Source organism: Labrus bergylta, chromosome 17, assembly GCF_963930695.1.
Source record: "Labrus bergylta chromosome 17, fLabBer1.1, whole genome shotgun sequence".
NCBI classification, from domain to species: domain Eukaryota; kingdom Metazoa; phylum Chordata; class Actinopteri; order Labriformes; family Labridae; genus Labrus; species Labrus bergylta.
This window is the reverse complement of record NC_089211.1, coordinates 20,801,529-20,820,926: the sequence shown is the minus strand read 5'-3', so window position 1 is coordinate 20,820,926 and position 19,398 is coordinate 20,801,529. Positions and strand designations below refer to the sequence as shown.

The following is a 19,398-nucleotide window of genomic DNA, read 5'->3' as shown; positions in this document are numbered from 1 at the left end:
AACATATTTCAAACTCTGTTGGTACACATGGATGTAGTCATGCTAAGTTTATTTTTAAGTGCTCTCTACATGAACTGATTACCTGTGTACTTTGAATGTCCAATGATGCACACGACGAGAATGCTATTTGTACTATAGAGTGAAACCAAAACACTTATGATACCAAAATCAAGTCTCACACCAACTGCCAATTTCCACACACTCCGTCAGCGCCCCACACTATGGCGCTGTTCGCTCCAACTCTATTCAATGCTCGTATTTCCATAGAACAAGCTGCGGTCCATCTCTGGAGCTTTACAAGTAGCGGCACTAACGCTCCAGTCTATTTTCGATTTAGTGCGCTGCAACCAAGCGTCAAGCTTAGCAGAGCACATAGTCCCAGACAGGAAAACAGACGCAGGAAAGCACAGAGCAGTTGGTTAATTTCAAAATAAAACACAATATGCAGACTCTTGATCATATATCCCATCACTTTATCATGAAATCAACAACAGAAAGACATAGCAACATGTTGTATGCACGTTGTTTTCTTTATTCCCGCAGCATCTTGTAGTTCTCCTGTGATCTTGTGAACCCGTGAGTACTGATGCTCACTGCTGCGCTCCGCTGTGCTCATGCTCAAGAAACGGACCCAGTGGGGTGGGGCACACGACATCAAATGGAACAAAAACCGTAGCTCTGATGGAACGCAGCACTTGGGACTATGGAAGCGGCAACAACTTATTTTAGCTCATAATTTTTTCATCCTCCTTTCTCTTCCACCTTTGTTCAGAAACTGTGTGCACGGTTCCATCAATGTGTATGTTTATCCGAATGTCCACATGTTAAAAATGGGGCTGTATAAGGAAATCAAAACTTGTGACCCAACAATGGTAAATATTAAGCCTTTCAGTCGGAGAATCAAAGAGAAGCCATTGATTAGCTCACTCTTTATGCTACACAAGCATAAGCAAGTATGTCGGCCATTTGATTTCTTCATTTTGTGATTTTTTTGAAGTCAGGATTATGTTATGATTCCATACATCAGCTCACAAGCGGTTACCCCTGAACTGCTCTGTAGTCACGCATCAAATCCTTGATTTATTCTGATTATCAAAACATCCACTGACATCATCATTCCTCTCTGTGACCACATCCAAATTCATAAAACATCAGAGCACTCACCGTCCTTTTTTCTTTCCCCTTTCCTCTCCCATTGTTTGTCTTCTGTCTCTTGACCCTCCTTTTACTCCCTGCTGTATTTGGAGCTGTCTCTTTCTACTTTTAGCCTTTGTGAAGTAGCAGAAATCTGGCATTTAGTTGGCATTCCTCACGTTGTAGCTCGCAATAAAAGATGGGGGAATAGACTTAAAAGGCATAATGAACGCAGGCCAACTTACGTCAACGGTCAGTCTTGAGTAGATCGTTCAATCAGGTATTTTTTTGGAAAAGATTAAGTGGTCTGCTTTGGATGATTTATTGTTCAGCCTGTTACTAAGCCTCCCTTGTACACTAACTGCAAGACAATTAACAAATCTTTACACCTGCATTGCCAAGGTGTCAAACAGGATTTTTTAAAAACTTAACACACAGCAAAAAAAGTTGGTTCACTGTTCTGAATAAGTATAGCTGCCACTTACTACTTTAAAGATGGTGCTGATTAAAAACACTAAGCCAATTTGCCAATGGGAAGCACCAGCTATAGGCTTAGGACCTGGATTGTATGTCATATTTGTAGATATGTTAAAGTAGGGCTGGTGTCTCCAATTCGATTTGATTTGATTTTAATTCTTGGGGTCACGATTCCATTCAGAATCTACTTTCGATTCAAAATGATTCTGGATTCATGGATTCAAAGTCTATTTTTGAATTAGTACATACTTCATGATCTACACCAGTCATCTTTGAGACATACATCTTTTTTTTCCCACCTCTATGTGAAAGGTACAGTAGGTATGTGAAATGTTCTGATGTCAAACATAGATCTGTTTAAAAAGTTATCAAAACATATAGATACAGTGTGCTGGTGGACATTTAAAATGAAAGTCAATAATGATATACAGTTTGTTTTTTACAGTGAAACGAATCAAAAGGGAATCCCAGATTGAACTGTCGAGCTCACACAATAATCCTTCATTTGCATCTATTGACATTAATCTACAATCAAAACAATAAGATGATGATTTCAAAGTAAGACATATTGGCAGCCCCTCTTATCAGCCCTTAGCAGGTCTTCACTTTAGAATAAATGCATCCGAATTGAAATCAGATTTGTGTTTAAAAAAAAAAAAGGCAAAAAATCTTCGAAAGAGCAAACCTGCAACACTGCAGGAATGTGTTTGGGGAAAACCTCCTATACACAGAGCTCTTTCTGTGAAAAGGTCAAATCATTCATTTGTGCAGTCCTTTTTCCTCTCCTCTGCAACCTTTTCTTACCATCCCCTTGTGCCCTAGCAGCCAGACTTACTCCCTCTGTTTATAAGTTGGCCCATGTATCATAAGCTAAAACTAAGCTGCCCTTTACCTCGTGTAGAAATAGTTGGAAATCCAACCGTTTGAGAGCTTTTAAACTATTTTGACAGCTCCCTCTTTTTTTCCATCACCCCCATGAGCACTGGAAACTGCCGTTGTGTGTGCGTGCATGTGTGTGTGTGTGTGTGTGTGTGTGTTTAAATGAACAAGTGTGCGTCGCTCGCCTTCCCGTTAGCTGACATGAAAGATATTTCACAACTTGTGAAGTAGTGTTTTGTGAGAGGCGAGGGTGCTCAGTGAGATATCATTGTAACACTACCATATGCCCATAAAAGAAAGAAATCCTGTTTTCTTACAGTTCTATAATGTAGTGTGTATGGGAAGCTGCCAGTAAAAAGTCATATTTAATTTAGCCTTGAGCTTGGTGCTTGGGAAATGGCTCCCACTGGACCGGGCAGAGGTAAAACTCAAACACATGCCGAAGCAAACGGTACAATCGTTGATAAGGAAAAAGGTGCTTTCCTACAACTGGGAATGTATTCATGACAAAGCTGCGCACAATTGTTTTTCCTGTGTTGAAACATGTGTTAGAACAATACATGAGGCCTTATTTTGTTTGACAAAGACCAATAGATGAAAGAAATGTTGAAAGACAGTTTCCCCTTTTCTTCTTTTTTTTTGGCAAAACGTATCATAGTTTGTAATACTGTATAAGTCTGTATAAGAGTCTGTTTTGTAAGAACTTTCACTTAATTTAATCTGTCCTTGTTTAACCCCACCGTCCTTTCTTCTTTGCTCCTATTTCATCTCTCTTCCAGGTGAGGTCCTGAGCTTGATGGATGATCTGTTCTCTGGACTGGGATCACCCTGTGTTGTTGCGGGACGGAGGAGCGGGGAACATCCTCACTCTGTGTTATATTCAGTGGTCTTCAAGTGCCTGGAACCCGACAGTCTCTACAAGTAAGTGTGCACATGCCTTCTGCCAAGTTTACTAAGCTGGTTTAATTCTGATTTTATTGTGGCTGTTTATTATTCCAAAGTATGAATAAACATGAGTCATAAATTGTATTGTGTTGCAATTAGTACAGAAATAGTTTCAAAGGTTCATGCGTTGGTCTTTGATGTATGGAAAGTTCCCGTATTATTTCAGAACCTAATATGTATATTTAAAAAAAGAATACAAAATAGAGCCTTTTCCCCCATATGACTCTGTGAGTTTCTAACAGGGTCTTCACAAAGGTAACATAGTCATATATGCACTCCAGAAAATTTCCAGAAAAAAAGACTTCCTGAGTTGCTTTTTCACACAAGCAGCTCACAGTGAGAGACTATCCCCGTTGGTCAGAATTTGTCCTGCTGCGTTCCTCACATCAGCTCACCTCAACTTCAGGCAAAATATTTACTAGGGGCTGGCAGGAAGATTTCACACATTCACACATGCGCTCACCCAAAAAGGCAAGTTTCATGCATGTGTAAAAGCACCAATAGGTTCCAGGTGAGGAGCTAGACAAGAATGTTCATACGTATTTATATTAATAACTTTAAAAAGGCAGGCTTGCCTAGATAAGACAACCCAGGCCCCATGCTGGGGCAATGGAGCCCTCAGGTGAATGCTTGTTGGCTGGATCTTTACCCATTGGGCCCAGTAAGCTTAAGCCTGAAGAAGGAACTTTGGACCACTAGCTGTGTCATTGAACGTTACCTGATGGGGCATAGTAACTACAAAAAAGTGTTTTTGGGACATGGTCACCTTTTTCAGTGCAGAGGGTGTGAAAGCTAGATGTAGGGCATTGCCAGTAAGCTGGACCATCTCTGTTTCCAAATTTGCTAGCATGAGAAATACCAAATTGGTGGAAACTCAAAAAACCATGTTCCAAAGAAAACCAGAGTCTCCATTAGCAAGCAAGATATTGAGTTGTACCTTCCTAATGCAGCCACTTGACGGTGTGGCCTATCACAGTCACCAATATCCAACTTGTAGGCACTTGTGGTGAGGGAAACTGCAGAGCCAAACAAGAAGGATTTTAGACCTAGATCAGAGGACTCTTTGTCAGTGTAAAGTTTCAGGAAGTTTCTGCACTAAATGTATTCTCTGAAGTAAATACGAAGAAGATGTTTGGTGAAACTCCAGAGAACACTTTTGTTTGGCTTCACAAAGGTTACACCAATAGGCACTAATTCAGAAAGAAAAAGGGGTCCAAGGCAGCGAAGGCGAAACCAGAAGGTGAATCTGTGTCCTTTGATAAGTAAGGCTCTGTCGTTAGTAGTGTTGTAGTACTTGAGATCAGTCTTGGTCTTAAGACCACTTTTTGAAGGTCTCGGTCCCGTCTCGGAATCAAAATCATTTTTACTCAGTCTTGACTTGGTCTTGGACTGGAGGAAATCCGGATTTAAAATCAAGACCACCACTGATGGGTTTTTTTTTCCAGGTCGTCACTACAAGGAAAACACCCCTTTCTAAAAGAACAAATAACTTCACTTCATTCATAATTTTATTTTTGTGTCCTGATTACGGACACAACCTTCCCGGTGTTACGGTCTAAGTGAGTGACATGCCTTGGTCTTTGTCTTGACTCTGTCTCGAACCCCTAAATGTCTTGGTCATGTCTTGGTCTCGTCCTGCTTTGGTCTTAACTCGGTCTCGATCTATAAATGTCTTGGCCTTGTCTCGGTCTTGGAGCACTCTGGTCTCGGGTATGTCTTGTTCTCGGTTAGTGTGGTCTAGAGACTGCAGAGCCCTAAGTTTACACTTTTTGGTGCACAGACCAGGAGAATATTTGAATATACTGTATGTTTTGTATTTTAAGGTCTAATGTTTTGCTTAATGTGATTTTCTTTGTTTTCTTTTTTTTTTTAATCTTCAGTGTTAATACAGTACATACTTGAAGGCCTTTGTTTTGCTCAATGTGATATGTAGGTTGTGTGTATGAATGATGCTATATAAATAAACCTTGTTTTTCAAACTAGAATTTTTTTATTTTCAATTTCATAAGGTGATAGCTTTTTTTTTTTCCCACTGGGTATTTAGTGCATTTCCTATGAGTACTATTTGTCTCCCTCTACATCTTGAAACAAAATTGCAAGTGCAGAAATAATGAGTGAGCTAGACAGGACACAGATGTTGTTGTGGCTGTCACTGGACATATGAAACACACTGTCCTCTCAGCTTTTTGGCTGTCCTCTCAGGCTTTGTTAGCTGTGTTGCGTTTTTAATGCCCTTGCTATTTGGTGGCCTTGGCTTGTTTTGGGAGTCCCAATACAAACCTTCTAAAAGACAGCAGCCAGGGTTGAAATCTATGGGAAACGTTATCCAAAAAACGTTACCTGTACCAGTTAAATTTACAAAACACTACGTTTGAAATATGTCACGTTTGTCGCATTCCTGCCCTCCTCATGGGTTACAAACATTGGCATTGATGGAAATTTTGATTAAATGCAAATCAAGCAGATAATTTTAAAGAACACAAACCCACATCTTACCGACTATAAAGGGTTAGTGCTAGGGTTTGGGTTAATAGAGAAATCTTACCCGCATATTATATGATATAACTTAAGATTAAAATACAGCCGTCTCATTTAACCCTCAAAGTGACCTCAAGTTAAGTTTATTTAGTTGTGTCAAACACTGGCAGAGCGGGGATACAGGTGAGGCCTTTTTATTGCAATACGAGTGGGTGTGTATGTGTATTTAAGCCAGAGGGAATGTGATTGATGGTTTAATAGAGCAATACCAACAAGCTATTTAACTTAATGTCTCCCAACTACACAGCTATAACAGTTAAATAGGTTCCATGAGATGTTTTCTAATTCCTCTAACATAAACAGAGTATGCAGTAGCTAATGAGCCTGTCAGATTTACATAACAGATCGATTCCTGGGAAGGGCAGAGAAGCACATGTTTGGATAGATTTTCCTGTTTCTGACGCAATAGAGAACTTCTAAGAAACGGAGTAATTAAACAAAGGAAAAGGGTAATAAAAAGGAAGCCGTCAACAGTCATGTCTAGAGGCTGATGGCCAAGGTAAAGCACAATTAATATCTATTTAGTTAAAGGAAAAATAACAATTTTGAGTTTACTGAAGGCTTTGGCAGGGGAGGACAAAAAGTGAGAGAATAACTATTAGTTTGATTGGTAGAAGCCATGCCTCCACTAACAAAAAACCTGCAACAAGAGCCTAACATCCAACTTTGTTGCAGTGTTATCTTTGTTTAGGCATTCTCCACAGTGTTGTTTCTCTGATAAGAGCAGAATTTACGTCGGAATTACGTCTGAGGGCACATCTGTTCGCAGCCAGCCCTTCTTGTCTTAATCAAGAGACTGATAAGGCCTTTTACTGGTATTGGCTATATACTTGATCATGACCAAAGCTGGTGTGGTCCCAATGTACTCCTGTGAACTTAAACCTTTTTTTCTCCATGAAAAGTTACACACCTCATGTTAAAAGCTGAATTTAAAACAGTATAATAATCATCAAGTACAAATGGACTGGGTACGATGTAGTAGTTTGATGGGACCACTGATGCCTAAAGAAGTCTTAAAGCTGAATATACTTATTCAGAATTTGAATAAGAGCACAAACCAATATATCAAAGGACAGAAAATTGATTGACTATCAAAAAATCTAAAGAAAGTTGTGTGAAGAAGTCAAAAACTAGGGGAACCAATATGATGGTTTTTAAAGTTGGTAAACGGCCAAACTTTTCTTCTTGTGTTATTAATGTTGTGTTGGCTTGATAGGGTTCTGCTTTTTAATGAATTGTCATGGAGCCCTTTACTTTAGTGTGTCAGAATTATTTTTCGTCACATTGAAGAACAGAAGTAGTGGCTCCTTTTTTCTGTATCTTAAGCTGACACGTGTTTTTTTTCTCAAAATGTCTAGAAATTTCAGGACAGCCTGTCTCTGATATATTCTTGTGTTGCTTATTCACATTTGTCTCTCATAGCTTGAAGTTTCCCTGTCTGGTTTGGATGTGTTCAACACTATAAGGACATCTTGCCTGTAAATCAATGCTAATTGTAATTGGGCATATTCACAGTATCAATGAAAGAGTGGAAAAGAAGATACTGTTGAGCAGAAAAAAGTATGATTCAACTTCATTGAAGTGGGGATTCAAAATTGGGTTGGTTGCATTCTCAGGAGTTTTGTACGTGTGAAAACCCCATTAGTTTCTATGTTGGTTAAGTGATGGTAATCATATATCGTTAGTACGCATTTTCATGAATTGATTCATCTTGGTAGTATTGTGTATATTCCATTTAAATCTGTCTACCATATTACGGTAATACTTCTTTTAGGTCTGTATAGATGTAACAGTATGTGTAAGACATCTCATAGCAGTAGACCTATATTTCGATATAGCTGAGCTGAAAAGGACACAATGTTTGCGTAGACTGAAATGTATAAGTCTTACATTTACAGGTCTAGGTAATGTCCCCTATCTAGCCTTTTAGAAGTGTACCCAAATAGAAATGTAGGCTGTACCTTCTAACCAAATATGAGCAAGACTGTGGACGTGAAAACTCTGTAATCCATGAATTTTCTGTAATGTTGTCTGACCTCTGGGGAATAAATTCTAAGACAATCAACAGTCTCTCTCACAGTTTCCTCATAGAATATTTACAACAGAAACACCCCCACTTCATTCATAAATAGATACAAAATCTAGCATTTTCCTTCAAACAGTTCAAGCCTTTGTTGAAATACGGTGAGTAGAGTCACCAGGAATAATATAGCTACATATGATTGAAAATCAGAAGCAGTGATTGTAGTCAATCCTGTCACTGGTTACCCAACAAGCCCACTGATCGTGGCTTGATTATGTCGAATGCTGTTCAACGTGATGTTTCCAAGATGGTCAGGTCTATTTTCTGGAAATATTTCAGTCTCCAGAAATATCTGCCGCCTACATTTAGAACTGCTGAATGACTTCTAATGGGGTGTTTTCATCATTGCATTCATTTGGACTGTGGGTCCTGCTGAACTGCGAGTGAGATCATTCAGAGCTGAGCTAATTTTTCTCATTTATAATGGAAGGCAAACCAATTTTATTTAGGGCTGTTGTACCAGTCTAATGCCACTTAGATCTGAGGATTTCAAAGTCATGAGATACTGTAAGCTGCCATAAATTCTTCAGGCCAGCGAGAAACGATTCTATGTGGCTTTGATTGATTTGTGGACTGGTTCGACTGATGTGTGTCCAAACGCTGATGTCATGGAAAAGGCATCCCCTACTGCCCTGGCTTCTCCCGGCATGCCAAAAATACTGTCCTAATTGATCCTCTCTCACTCTCACTTTCCCTCACTATCCTCTCTTGCTCTGTCTGTCTCCCTGCTCTCTGCCTTGTCATCTCTTGTTCAGCCATCGCTCCACTGTCTCATTAAATTAGAAGACAATGGTTACTTTAATGGCAACATTGTTAATTTACAAAAACATTAATCTGCCATTCGTCCACCTCATTGTTTGCTGAGCTTTCAAAACCAAGGGAGCCAGACAGCCCTGGAATAGATGTGAGAGGCCCTGAATTAGAGATGGGGTTAGACAGCGTTGAGCTATATGCAAGCAATGTAGATAGAAAGAATAAAGAGACAAAAGAAAGAGTATCCGTATGTGTGTGTGTTAGTGGGTGGCCGGAATGGTTTGTGTGTGTCTTGCCAGTTCTGTTACTTGATGTTTTGACATTCTCATGGCAGGCCAGACCGTGGCTAGTTCCTTTGTTCTCCCAGGCGATCTTTATCATCACTGAGTGCATGTACTATATTCAGACACCACACTCTGTCCATCCAACCCCCTTTACTGCTACTATCTGTGCCTATGAATGAAATTCTCACAGTGTGAAAGACTCCTGTCCAACTTTCTATTTGCATGATAAAGAAAGCCATAAAGGGGTGTTGTTCATTGTAACATGACAAATTTATTTTAACAACTGTTACCCCACTTTTTACACAAATAAAATGCAGATTTCCAAAGGTGACTCACAATGAGGCTTAACCTCCTGGCTGTACCAGCTTTATTACAGTACATAATGATCTTGTAATTGCTTTAGGGGGTGTGGAAAGGGAAACAGTACCTGTCACTGATGCCAACCATTTAAAAACCCACCAAAAAACAGCAGTAAAAGGCTGGCAAGCTCACATCCTGGGTCCCAAAGAAAACTTTTAACAAATTGCCTTGATAAAACCCCTCTTCTCCCCTACCTCATTGTATCCATCTGCACGTTATGTGGCCACATAATTTAAACAGTGTGACTGTTACATGCTGGCATTGTTTTGCTGGGCAGAGGAGCCAGTGAGGCCCGTGTGTCTTTTGTGAGGTTCTTGGGGAATACCACATCTACCCCGCTGAATAACAAGAGCAGACAAACTATGCAAGCTATGTCCAAACAGGTCATGTTACAAACAACTCAATCATTGGACAGCATTGGGGCAGCCCTCAAAAGACATAGTCTGAAAAAAAAAAAAAAAAAGCAAATGGGTTTAGGAAGAAAATAAAGTTTTGTATAAACAATAATATACTAATTTCTTTATTTCCATGTATTCTTTAAGGGCTTGAAATTGGAATGCCATCTCAGTTGTTCATTTTGTCTGACTGTGTTTTGTGGTTTCCTCTCTGTTGTTCTGTTGTTTTTACAGTGGTACTCTGTGGAAATACTGCTGAAAGCTTACAGTTTTTCATAACAAACATTTCTCAATACTAGATTCACTTTTGCAAAAATTTGGCAGGAGTCGGAAAAACAATGCATGTGGTCCAAAGGATGAGTGCCACAGCTTTTTGCATACCTCATTACTGTCTTGCTGCTTTCGGTGAAACAAAGCTGAAAGGATATTCAGGGAGATCAGGCACTACTACACTTAATGCACCAGACGTTAAAGCACCAGTACTTTCTTTATATTTGTATAATAAGTACAAATTATGTAATCTTAAGGTCCTGAGAAGTTTACTAAGCAGCCAAAAATCTATAAAATCACCTGTATCCTTCTCACTCTTGCACATCATTGACCACAACCAAAATGTATTCCTTTAGGTTTTTTCCTTTAGGTTTACGCTATGCACTTTAGCAAAATTTACATTATGCTAACATGTATTTTTCTTACATGACTATATACAGAGTATTTTTTAAGTAACATTATTTGCTTTTTTGGTAGAGAGTTAGATGAAAGAATTCAGACAATTCTAAAGGCTGTCTGTTACAAAGGCTACAACTAGCTAGCAGCAGGTTAGCGAGTTGTTGCAAAGTGACTTAAAAAAAAGGAAGAAACAGCTAGCCTGCCCCTGTCCAAAATTCTGTCTGCCAGCCCCTCTAAAGTTCACAAATGCTTCATTTTATTTTGTTTGTTTCGGTCTATTGAAAATTAAAAATGTCAAACCACCTTTAAAAGTCATTATGTGCTGCATTTTTTCTTGGTTAGGCAATGTTACTTGTGAAAACCTTTGCTGGTTTCCTGGTACTGGCTCAGTAAGAGTCTAACAATGGTCTTTTTCACACTTACAGATAATGATAAGCAGAACTTGTTACCATTTGTTTGCCAGACTGAAGCTAACTGTTTTCATGTGTTTCCAGATTTTGTAGCAAGCCTAGCTAGCAGCCCATTGTTGCCTGATGTAATCTGTTGAGACTTGAGATTTAAAGAGCTAAATGTGATAAGGTGTTTATTGGCTATGGTAAGCTGGTTATGGCTCAGTCGAGAAAGTCCAGCAACTTTCTTTCCTTTTTACTCTGGTTTTGTAGAATTTATGTTTAGCAGAATGTGCTACTATTATTAGCTAGAGACAAGCTAACTTTTTCTGCCTGTTTTCGAGTAGGCCTATTTGTGGTAAGCTTATCTTAGCAACTGCCCACTAAAGCTAGATATTTACTGTGGAGACTTTCATACGGAATTCGGCACTGAAATATATCTTGGCTAGGAATAGTAACTTAAGTGAATCTTAAGTGCTGGTTGTCAGACAGTGTCTCAGAGTCAACTAAAAGTCCGGCTAAGTTACTGGTTTAGCTCAGTTGGTTGAGACGGCACACCATATGAGGCAACATTTATCTTTTCACTGGTCCCAGGTTTGACTCTAGGTCCTGTTGGTATTTGGTGCACGCCATCCCCCATTCTTTTCTTAGCACATTTCCTTTCTCTCTTAAGCTGTCCTATCAAAATGAAGGCAAAAAGTCTCAAAACTGACCTTTAAAATATATATTTACCATTGGCTGGAGCACAGCCAGCTTGTGCTAAGCTAACCCTCTTGACCAAAGTTGTTGATATTTACTGTGACAACCTTTTACAAGGTGTTATTTGCTAACCACTTTCTCTGCTTTGCATGGTAACTTCCGGTAGTCTTTACTGGTTGCCTGATAATGAGTCCGAGTTTTTAGCAGAATTTGTAACCACTAGCAAGTGCTGGGTTAGCTGTTTCCCTCTTTTGCCCTTGAAGTTATCTATGCCAAACAGCTTTCCACTTTAGCTTGACAGTTAACTCAATATAGAATAGCTATCCAACAATGTTGTCAGATAGATAATTTGGCCAGAAGGTACAACACAACACAACACATATATGGAATATAAGAGCTAGTACTTATATAATTTGCACCTGTGCTAATATTGTTTTGACAAGTCAAAATGTCATCTGCATAAAAATGCTATAGAGCTTGTTGTATCTTCACAAGTTAATAGCAAGTTAAGCTAAAGACACATTAAATGCTACAACAAGGCTCTTTTCTGTTGAGTTGCTTATTCAGGAAACTCAGAGGTCAGTAAAGTAGCTTGTTCATTTATTTTGGTGTGGTTCCTGTGGTTGCCATGATCACACGAGGGGAGCCGCCATTGCAAGTTAAAAAGTTCAAAACTGTCATAAAGACAGCAGTGGACATTAGCTAGCCATATTTGTGAGTGGCATCAGCCCTTTTTCTATCTTAGCAGTTGTCAGCACATTGATGTTAAATCTGCACCATACTTGCTCCTTTTTTAGATTCAATATGACTAGTTCCTCTCTGCACTTGTTCTTATTCAAGAGTACACACACTGGCATTTTCAAAAGGACATGTAAAGGTCATATGTTTTCTGTTCCCAGCTGTGTGGCCCTACATTACTTGAGATGCATTACATTTTCCCAGTGTGTCCTTTCTCCTACCGCAATGTCTTGAACTGTTCACTGGTGTATCTTATCGGGATTCTGAGCAGCCCTGAAGTCTGTCATGGAACCCAAAAATTCTGATATTTGGCATTTTCGGAAAGAGGAACTTTGTACTCATAGGGTGCTTGGAGTCAGGCTAGATGCCCTTTTACTCCTCTCTCCTTTGCTGTTGTGGTTACAGGCTGCACTCATTTTTAAATATAATTCAATCTCACTATCCCTGCCTTCTAGTTTCAAAGACATTTTCACAAATAAGTATGGATGTCAGCGTATGCTTCTATATGATCAAATATAATCTAATCCGACAAGACCTTCAACTCATTGGGCACATTAAGGAACTTTGAAGATTTGAAATACTTCCATATATTTTAAACCAAATAACTTGGATGTTTTCTTAATCACAACCATTTGGGAAATAATGTGTGATTCTGATGAGTGTGAAGGCAACTATTTGTGGAGTTTAATGTTACCTGGTTTTGTATTGTCTGTGACAAATAATAAAATTACCTCTGTTGTATTCTTTTTCTTTTAACACTTGCAGGTTCACCCTCCATGCAGTGGATAGCCGAGGCAGCCAGTCGGAGTCAAGCTTTGTCTCAGTACGGACATCTTGTCCAATGGTGGATGACAGTAGAGCTGAAGGTACGATCACCTTAGGTTTCATATGAAGCCAATGTCATCAATTATCACTTTATATAATGTTTTGTCTCAACTTACCGAGATCAAAGTTTTGTAAAACATTACAGGAAGGAGGTCAGGTTTCATATCCAGTTGTTTTTGATCATAATGCAGGCTTTATTCTAAATATGATTATAAAAAAACAAGCTGTGCCAAAAATAGGGGGACTCCAGCAACTTAACATGTCAGCTTAAGTTTACTAATTGTGTGGAGTTTAACAGGCAGACTTGGCCTGTACAAGTCAAGTTGCATTATAGAAAGTTCATGAGTCAATACATATGAGGCTTGACCTATTTTAAGGGATAAAAATCTAGATATCTCAGCCTCTGCAGCATATGTTTTCACCATCCTTTTGTTATCACTTTTCTCTTAAAAGTCCCCAAACTTCAACTGACGTCCCTCTTTCTTTCTTTGTTTCTCACCTTTGTCTGTCTCTTTCCTCCTGGCAGAAATAGCAGACAAGGTGTACAACTTGTATAATGGCTACACCAGCGGCAAGGAGCAACAGATGGCTTACAACACACTGATGGAGATCTCGCCTCCGCTACTGTACAGAGTGCAGCATCACTACAACTCCCATTATGAGAAGTTTGGAGACTTTGTGTGGCGTAGTGAGGACGAGCTGGGTCCCAGGTGAGGAGATCTGGAAGCATAAAAGCAATGTGACACATTTCTATGTGAAGCCTCAGAAGACACTTCAGATTTTTTCCAAATTGAGTTTGCATTGTAAAGTCTACTGACTTCCACATTTTTTCGGTCTGCTACTATTTATCCAAGAGTCCTTGTCATTTTGCTTGATGGCATTGTTTTGTCATTTAGGATCACTTACAGTCATTCTGAGGTTTCTTACATAACGAAAGCCAAAGCTGTCTGGACTGGTGCTGCCAGATTCCGACCATTGAGCCATTTCTCATTGTGTGATCTGCACCCCCTCTGAGCTGGAGAACCATTGCACAATTACCCCCCCCCCCCCCCCCCCCTTTTTTTTGCCCCCCTTTTTCCAGAGTGCTTCTACTGGAAAAGCAAGTGGGCAAGGTCACTGTGAAAACTGTGGGGGTTACATGCACTCCTCGCATTACCATGGTGATGCCAAAAAAGTGTTTGACAGCCAAGGAAAACACTCCGTTTGACAGGCAGCTAACACCAACTCCACTTCCAACTCCATTTCCTCTTCTTTCTTGTAAAAAAAATGGTCCCTCCTTATCCACAAAACCCCACCCCAACATCCCCTCTCTCCTGACCCTTCTAACAGGGTTACCCCCATTGATAGTCTGCTGCTTGAACAGACGCAAAGACATTACGACAATTTGGAGACATAGGAAGCTTACTGACTAACAAAATAGCGAAGGAGGAGGTAAAAACAATAAAAATCCTTTTAAAAAAAAGTTTAGGGGGAAAAAAATTCATGTATGAAGGTCTGACAGGAAGTTGGTCTAGTGCTGATGATAGCAACAGGGGATCTTAAGTTACGGTCAAAATGTTTTGGTTTGTCCACCCCCACTGCCTGGAAGCTCTCCTTTTCAAGCCATAAATAAGATAATAATCGTGGAATAACTTTGGTCTGTAGGAAGATTATGCTCCTCTCTGATTGGTGAAGGGGGGTGGGAGGCAAGGGTTGGCCATTGGGACTCAATATGGGGAATTGGGGTGGTCGGATGGTGTGTTTGTGTGTGGGCAGTAGTGATGGAGGTTGGGGGTGGATGTAGGGTTGGGGGGGGGGGGGGGTTGGATGAGCGAGAACAGATTATTTACTGCCTGAAGTTGGCAGGGTTGAGCCTCGTTGGGGTAATTTACAAGCAGGCTCTATTGGTGGTGCCTTTTAAAAGGTAACAGAATGGCCAAGTGAGACGTAAGCACAGTCAGCGCTCCCTCCAGGAGACAAGAATCCCAGGAGCCCCCGAATGTCCACCAGCGTTGTTAAAGAACAAAAATAAAGAAAGTAGCTCAAGTCATAATTGTAGTGTACTTTGAACATGCTGTGATACATGCTTACTGCTATTTTTCCGGCTTTACTGTAAACACGTCTATTATCTTGTACTGCAATGTACTCTTTCTCTTTCTATTTCCACACATCCTCGATTCAGGCTTGTTTTTAGTTCTGGGCTCTGTCTCTTGAAGCATTGTTTGTGTCGTAATCAATTACTCAGGATAGAATTACTCCAAATCCCATGATGAAATCTTTGACTTAGAAGCTGCCTTAGTTGCAACCTCAAGAGAGTTTACCAAGAGATATTATTTGAAGTTTCTTTTTTTTTTTTCAGTGTTTGTTTGGATTACTTTTAATGTGGTTAATTTGTTCCTCGCCAACGTGCCTACAAGCCTCCCTTGATTATGTGTTTGGTATTCTGTTGTTTCAGACGTAAGAATTCAAGGGAAATGAGAAAATGTTTAACCCCCCCCTTTTCAGCAAATAAGTGAAAAGGATGTCTGTAGTCCTTGCTTAACTGAAGACAGATGTTGATGCTCAGCAGACACTGCTTTTCAAAACAAATGGAACTCTGCCCCTTCTCCACGTGTGTTTTCCTCATTTTAGCGTCCATATGAACTTAACAACCTTGAATGCTTGTAGCCCACGGAAGGTGTACGTGTGTTTTGCAAGTATAGAAAAGAAGCATTTTTGTACGATGTGTGTGTGTGTGCATGTGTCTGTGTTGTGAGACATCTTTTCGAAATTAAAGGTGACCTGACATATGGCCCTTTCATGTCATAAACAGCAGCTCCAGACTCTGGACCTCAAGACCAAATTCTTAGTTTCACTGACTTTAGACAGCTGCCTCTGGTGAAGTGTTCAACAGAATTTGTATCTGACAACTCAAAATGCAATTGCCTGTGGTGTTTTTTTTTTTTTTATTGAGTCTGGCATTCCCATCAAAGTGACAGGAGAGATCCCGTTACAATGTTATTCAATACTGGTATAATTTAAAGCTGTTGTTTGTGTTGCAAACAAAATGACAGGGGAGGCGAAAATGAAGGGCCAAATCTGGCATTTGTGAGTTTTCTTCTTTGTTTTGCTAAATATATGTTGACAATGAGGCACCAGATGAACGACTGAGCACAATTCCCCGATATTCAGACATCAGCAATTTTCCTGCAAGGTCACACTTTGAGCTTCTGTGCTGATATAATGTTGACCAGCTTTGGAAATTGTTTAAACATGGAGAACTCACACATTGTAATTTCACAGTACATTTTTGAAAGCTAAAAGAAAAAGGATACTAAAAAAGGCGGGGAGATCGTGTCATAAAACCACCTATTAGATAACCCTAGCTGCCATGTAACAGCTAATGTTAGCATTCATCCCTTTACCCAGTTCACACAAGCTACCTTTTGATGATGTTACAGGGGAAAAGAGGGAAAGGTTCATTCTGAACAAGCAGAAATATTAACTGGCAAAAAATAATGATAGATGGCAAGGTAAAATGTTATGCTAGCAAAGGGAAATGTAAGCTAGCATAGAGAAATGTTTGTAGTAAAGGAAAGTGTAAGCTAGCAAAGGGAAATGTTAACTTAAAAAAAAGTAAGATAGCAAAGAAAAAAGGTTAGCAAGCAAATTAAAATGTTAGCAAGCAAATGGAATCGTTGCTAACAAAGGAAATGTTAGGTAGCAAACACAAATATTGGCTAGCAAAGGGAAGTGCCTGAATGCTTACGTTAGCTGCTGTCAAATGAAGGCGGAGATTTTCAAATATATTGTTCAACAGTGAAATATTGCCCAATGCCCATTATACTTTGTTTCTGGTCAGCGTTCAGACTGATATAAGAGTTAAATTCAGTCATTATTTTGGCAAACGTAGTTTTTGTGCCACCTTGATTTATTATTTACTTGATTTCACCAATACTCTTAATTACAACTGCTGTCAGGCTGCAGTAAAACTTTTGTTCCCCTTTAATCAGCAAAACTAGGGTGTAGTATTTGCAGTCCCTTTTGACATGTGCTTGTTCAGTACATTTCCAAAGTTTGCTTGCATTTTTTACATAAGTAGCCAAAGTGCTTTTGCTGGAAATTCATGCTTTCATTACCCTAATTCACTAAAAGAGCAGCGAACAGAAGAACAAATGTCATGTTGATGTAAATGGATATAATATTTCTGAGATCCCATGATCAATTTTTCTTTGTTTGTTTTTCTTCAATAGAAAAGCCAACCTGATACTTCATAGGGTGGAGAAGATAAGCCACTACTGCCGGTCCCTCCTGCGCAGCACCCACATCCAGAGCCGCACCGACACCATGGCATACGTCTACTGCAGGAGCGAAGAGGGCCGACCTCCCGGTAACAGGTGGCACAGCTCTTTACACGAAAGTCGCACCACCTGTATGGAAAAGCTGATATCTGTACAGCGAAACACTTACAGCAACACCAAACTCCGATGAGACTGGAATTTGGAAACGAGTGGTGCGTTGTTGTTTTTTCCCACTGCAAAATGACATCACTGACTAATGTACCTCGTCGACCTCTCCGCAGCAGGTGTCTCTCAAGTGACCAGGGGATTTCAAAAACCAGGAGAGCCTGAAAAACCTCAGAATTCACTGGACATTGTGTTAAAAGCTACTGAGAAACCTGTTTTTCTGTGGCTTACTTTTACAATGAGACAGATGATGATGAAAAAAAAAACCTTCAGCGAGCATATTTCTCAACAGCAAAATGCCAGTGATTGCACATATCAATGAGAAACTGCAGTGTGAACATGTAAAATATCATTCAGCCAAGAGAACATCTGGTTGGCTTAAATACTTTGAATGTAATATTGTAGTTCCCTTTTGGTGCTTTGAAGCTTACCTGGAACACTTTAAAAGAGAAAAAAAAAGGAAAAAAAATCCACAGCATAACTTATTTGCCTTTACTAGTTTCAGTTTGAAAGAGAAATTGAAATGCGTTAAAGCCATTTGAAATGTTTTCCTTTTTGCACAAGTGAACATGAATATATAAAAAAAAGCTTTGTTTCATGAATTTAAATTCCAGTAAGTGAGAACAATGCAGTAAGTCTTGTAATGCTTCTGACAGATTCAGTGGAAATAACAAGGCTTTATGTGGTAACAGCGTTGGCAGATAGGCTACAACAGCCTGTGGAAAATTATGCAAAGACAGAATGGCTGGAATTCAAACATCAATTTCATTCATGGGCTCTTGCTAAGCACTAATGCTGACACAGCGATTCTTTTGTCTTCATTTTGTTTTTCAATACCACAGTACCGAAAATAAATATCAGATATTAACTCATGTCAAGGACAGTTACTTCTCCGATTAATTGATGGACCTCAAGACAAAAAAGATACAATGCTTTTGCCACATGGTGATGCAAATACACGATGATGTGTTGGATTTTACTGGTGACTTGACAGTAAAGTCACAATGTGATTGCATTATAATAACAGGCAGAGGTAGGCACACAGTTAATCGAAACTCTTTTAACTGTTAATCCGTTCACAATGACATTGACTTTGCTATCAGTTAATTCTTTAAGTAATTAACTGAACAAAAACATTAACTTTTCACAATGTCAATAGATTCTAGTTCCTAAGACTTAGAAAACTACAAATGACACACATGTATTGAAAATCTACAAACGATAGAAACTTAGTGATATATCACGTCCGCTGCTGGCAGTTATTGTGTTTTCTCATGATCACCATCATTTAAACAACTGCTCTGTGCTATTCTTTGATAGAACGATACGATTATTTTGATTTCAACCATGTAAACCATTTTAAGATCCAACCAACACAGCAGCCACAATCTACACATCCGTCAGACCATCGACATCCAAACAAGTCTTTCTGATTCACTTTTCTTACCATCTAATGGTCTATTGTACTCTGCAAGTCGTAATATTACAACAAGAACAGTCCTGCTGCATCGCCAAGGGTCCCCATGATTCAAATCCAGTAGAAGATTAAATCCAAACACATTGCATCCATGAAGATCTACGGACTGCTGTTCCAAATGTTCAACTGTCTTCTCTGTACTAATTCATGTACTCTGACCTTTCGATGAGGGAAAAACAATCGGGTTGACACTCTCGTCTCTTTGGAAAGTCAGGAGCAAATGAGGTCCGCTAACTTGAGTTTGAAAAATTGAATTAAAGTAAAGCAATTGGCGTTAACAGAAACCAGTGTACCGGAAGTTAAATGTTTCGATAATCACTTTTCAAATT

At 39.4% G+C, this 19,398-nt stretch overlaps 1 protein-coding gene across 1 annotated transcript in view; it reads left to right on the top strand.

Moving 5' to 3' along the window:
- LOC109987349 (astrotactin-2) overlaps positions 1–19,398 on the top strand; it is a 309,847-nt gene extending 290,449 nt beyond the window's left edge. Inside the window, exons 20-23 of the mRNA XM_065965428.1 lie at positions 3,270–3,411; positions 13,109–13,209; positions 13,695–13,878; positions 17,380–19,398. Of these exons, the coding sequence (XP_065821500.1) occupies positions 3,270–3,411; positions 13,109–13,209; positions 13,695–13,878; positions 17,380–17,617 (665 nt within the window). The 3' untranslated portion in view covers positions 17,618–19,398. The remainder of the gene's footprint in view (positions 1–3,269; positions 3,412–13,108; positions 13,210–13,694; positions 13,879–17,379) is intronic.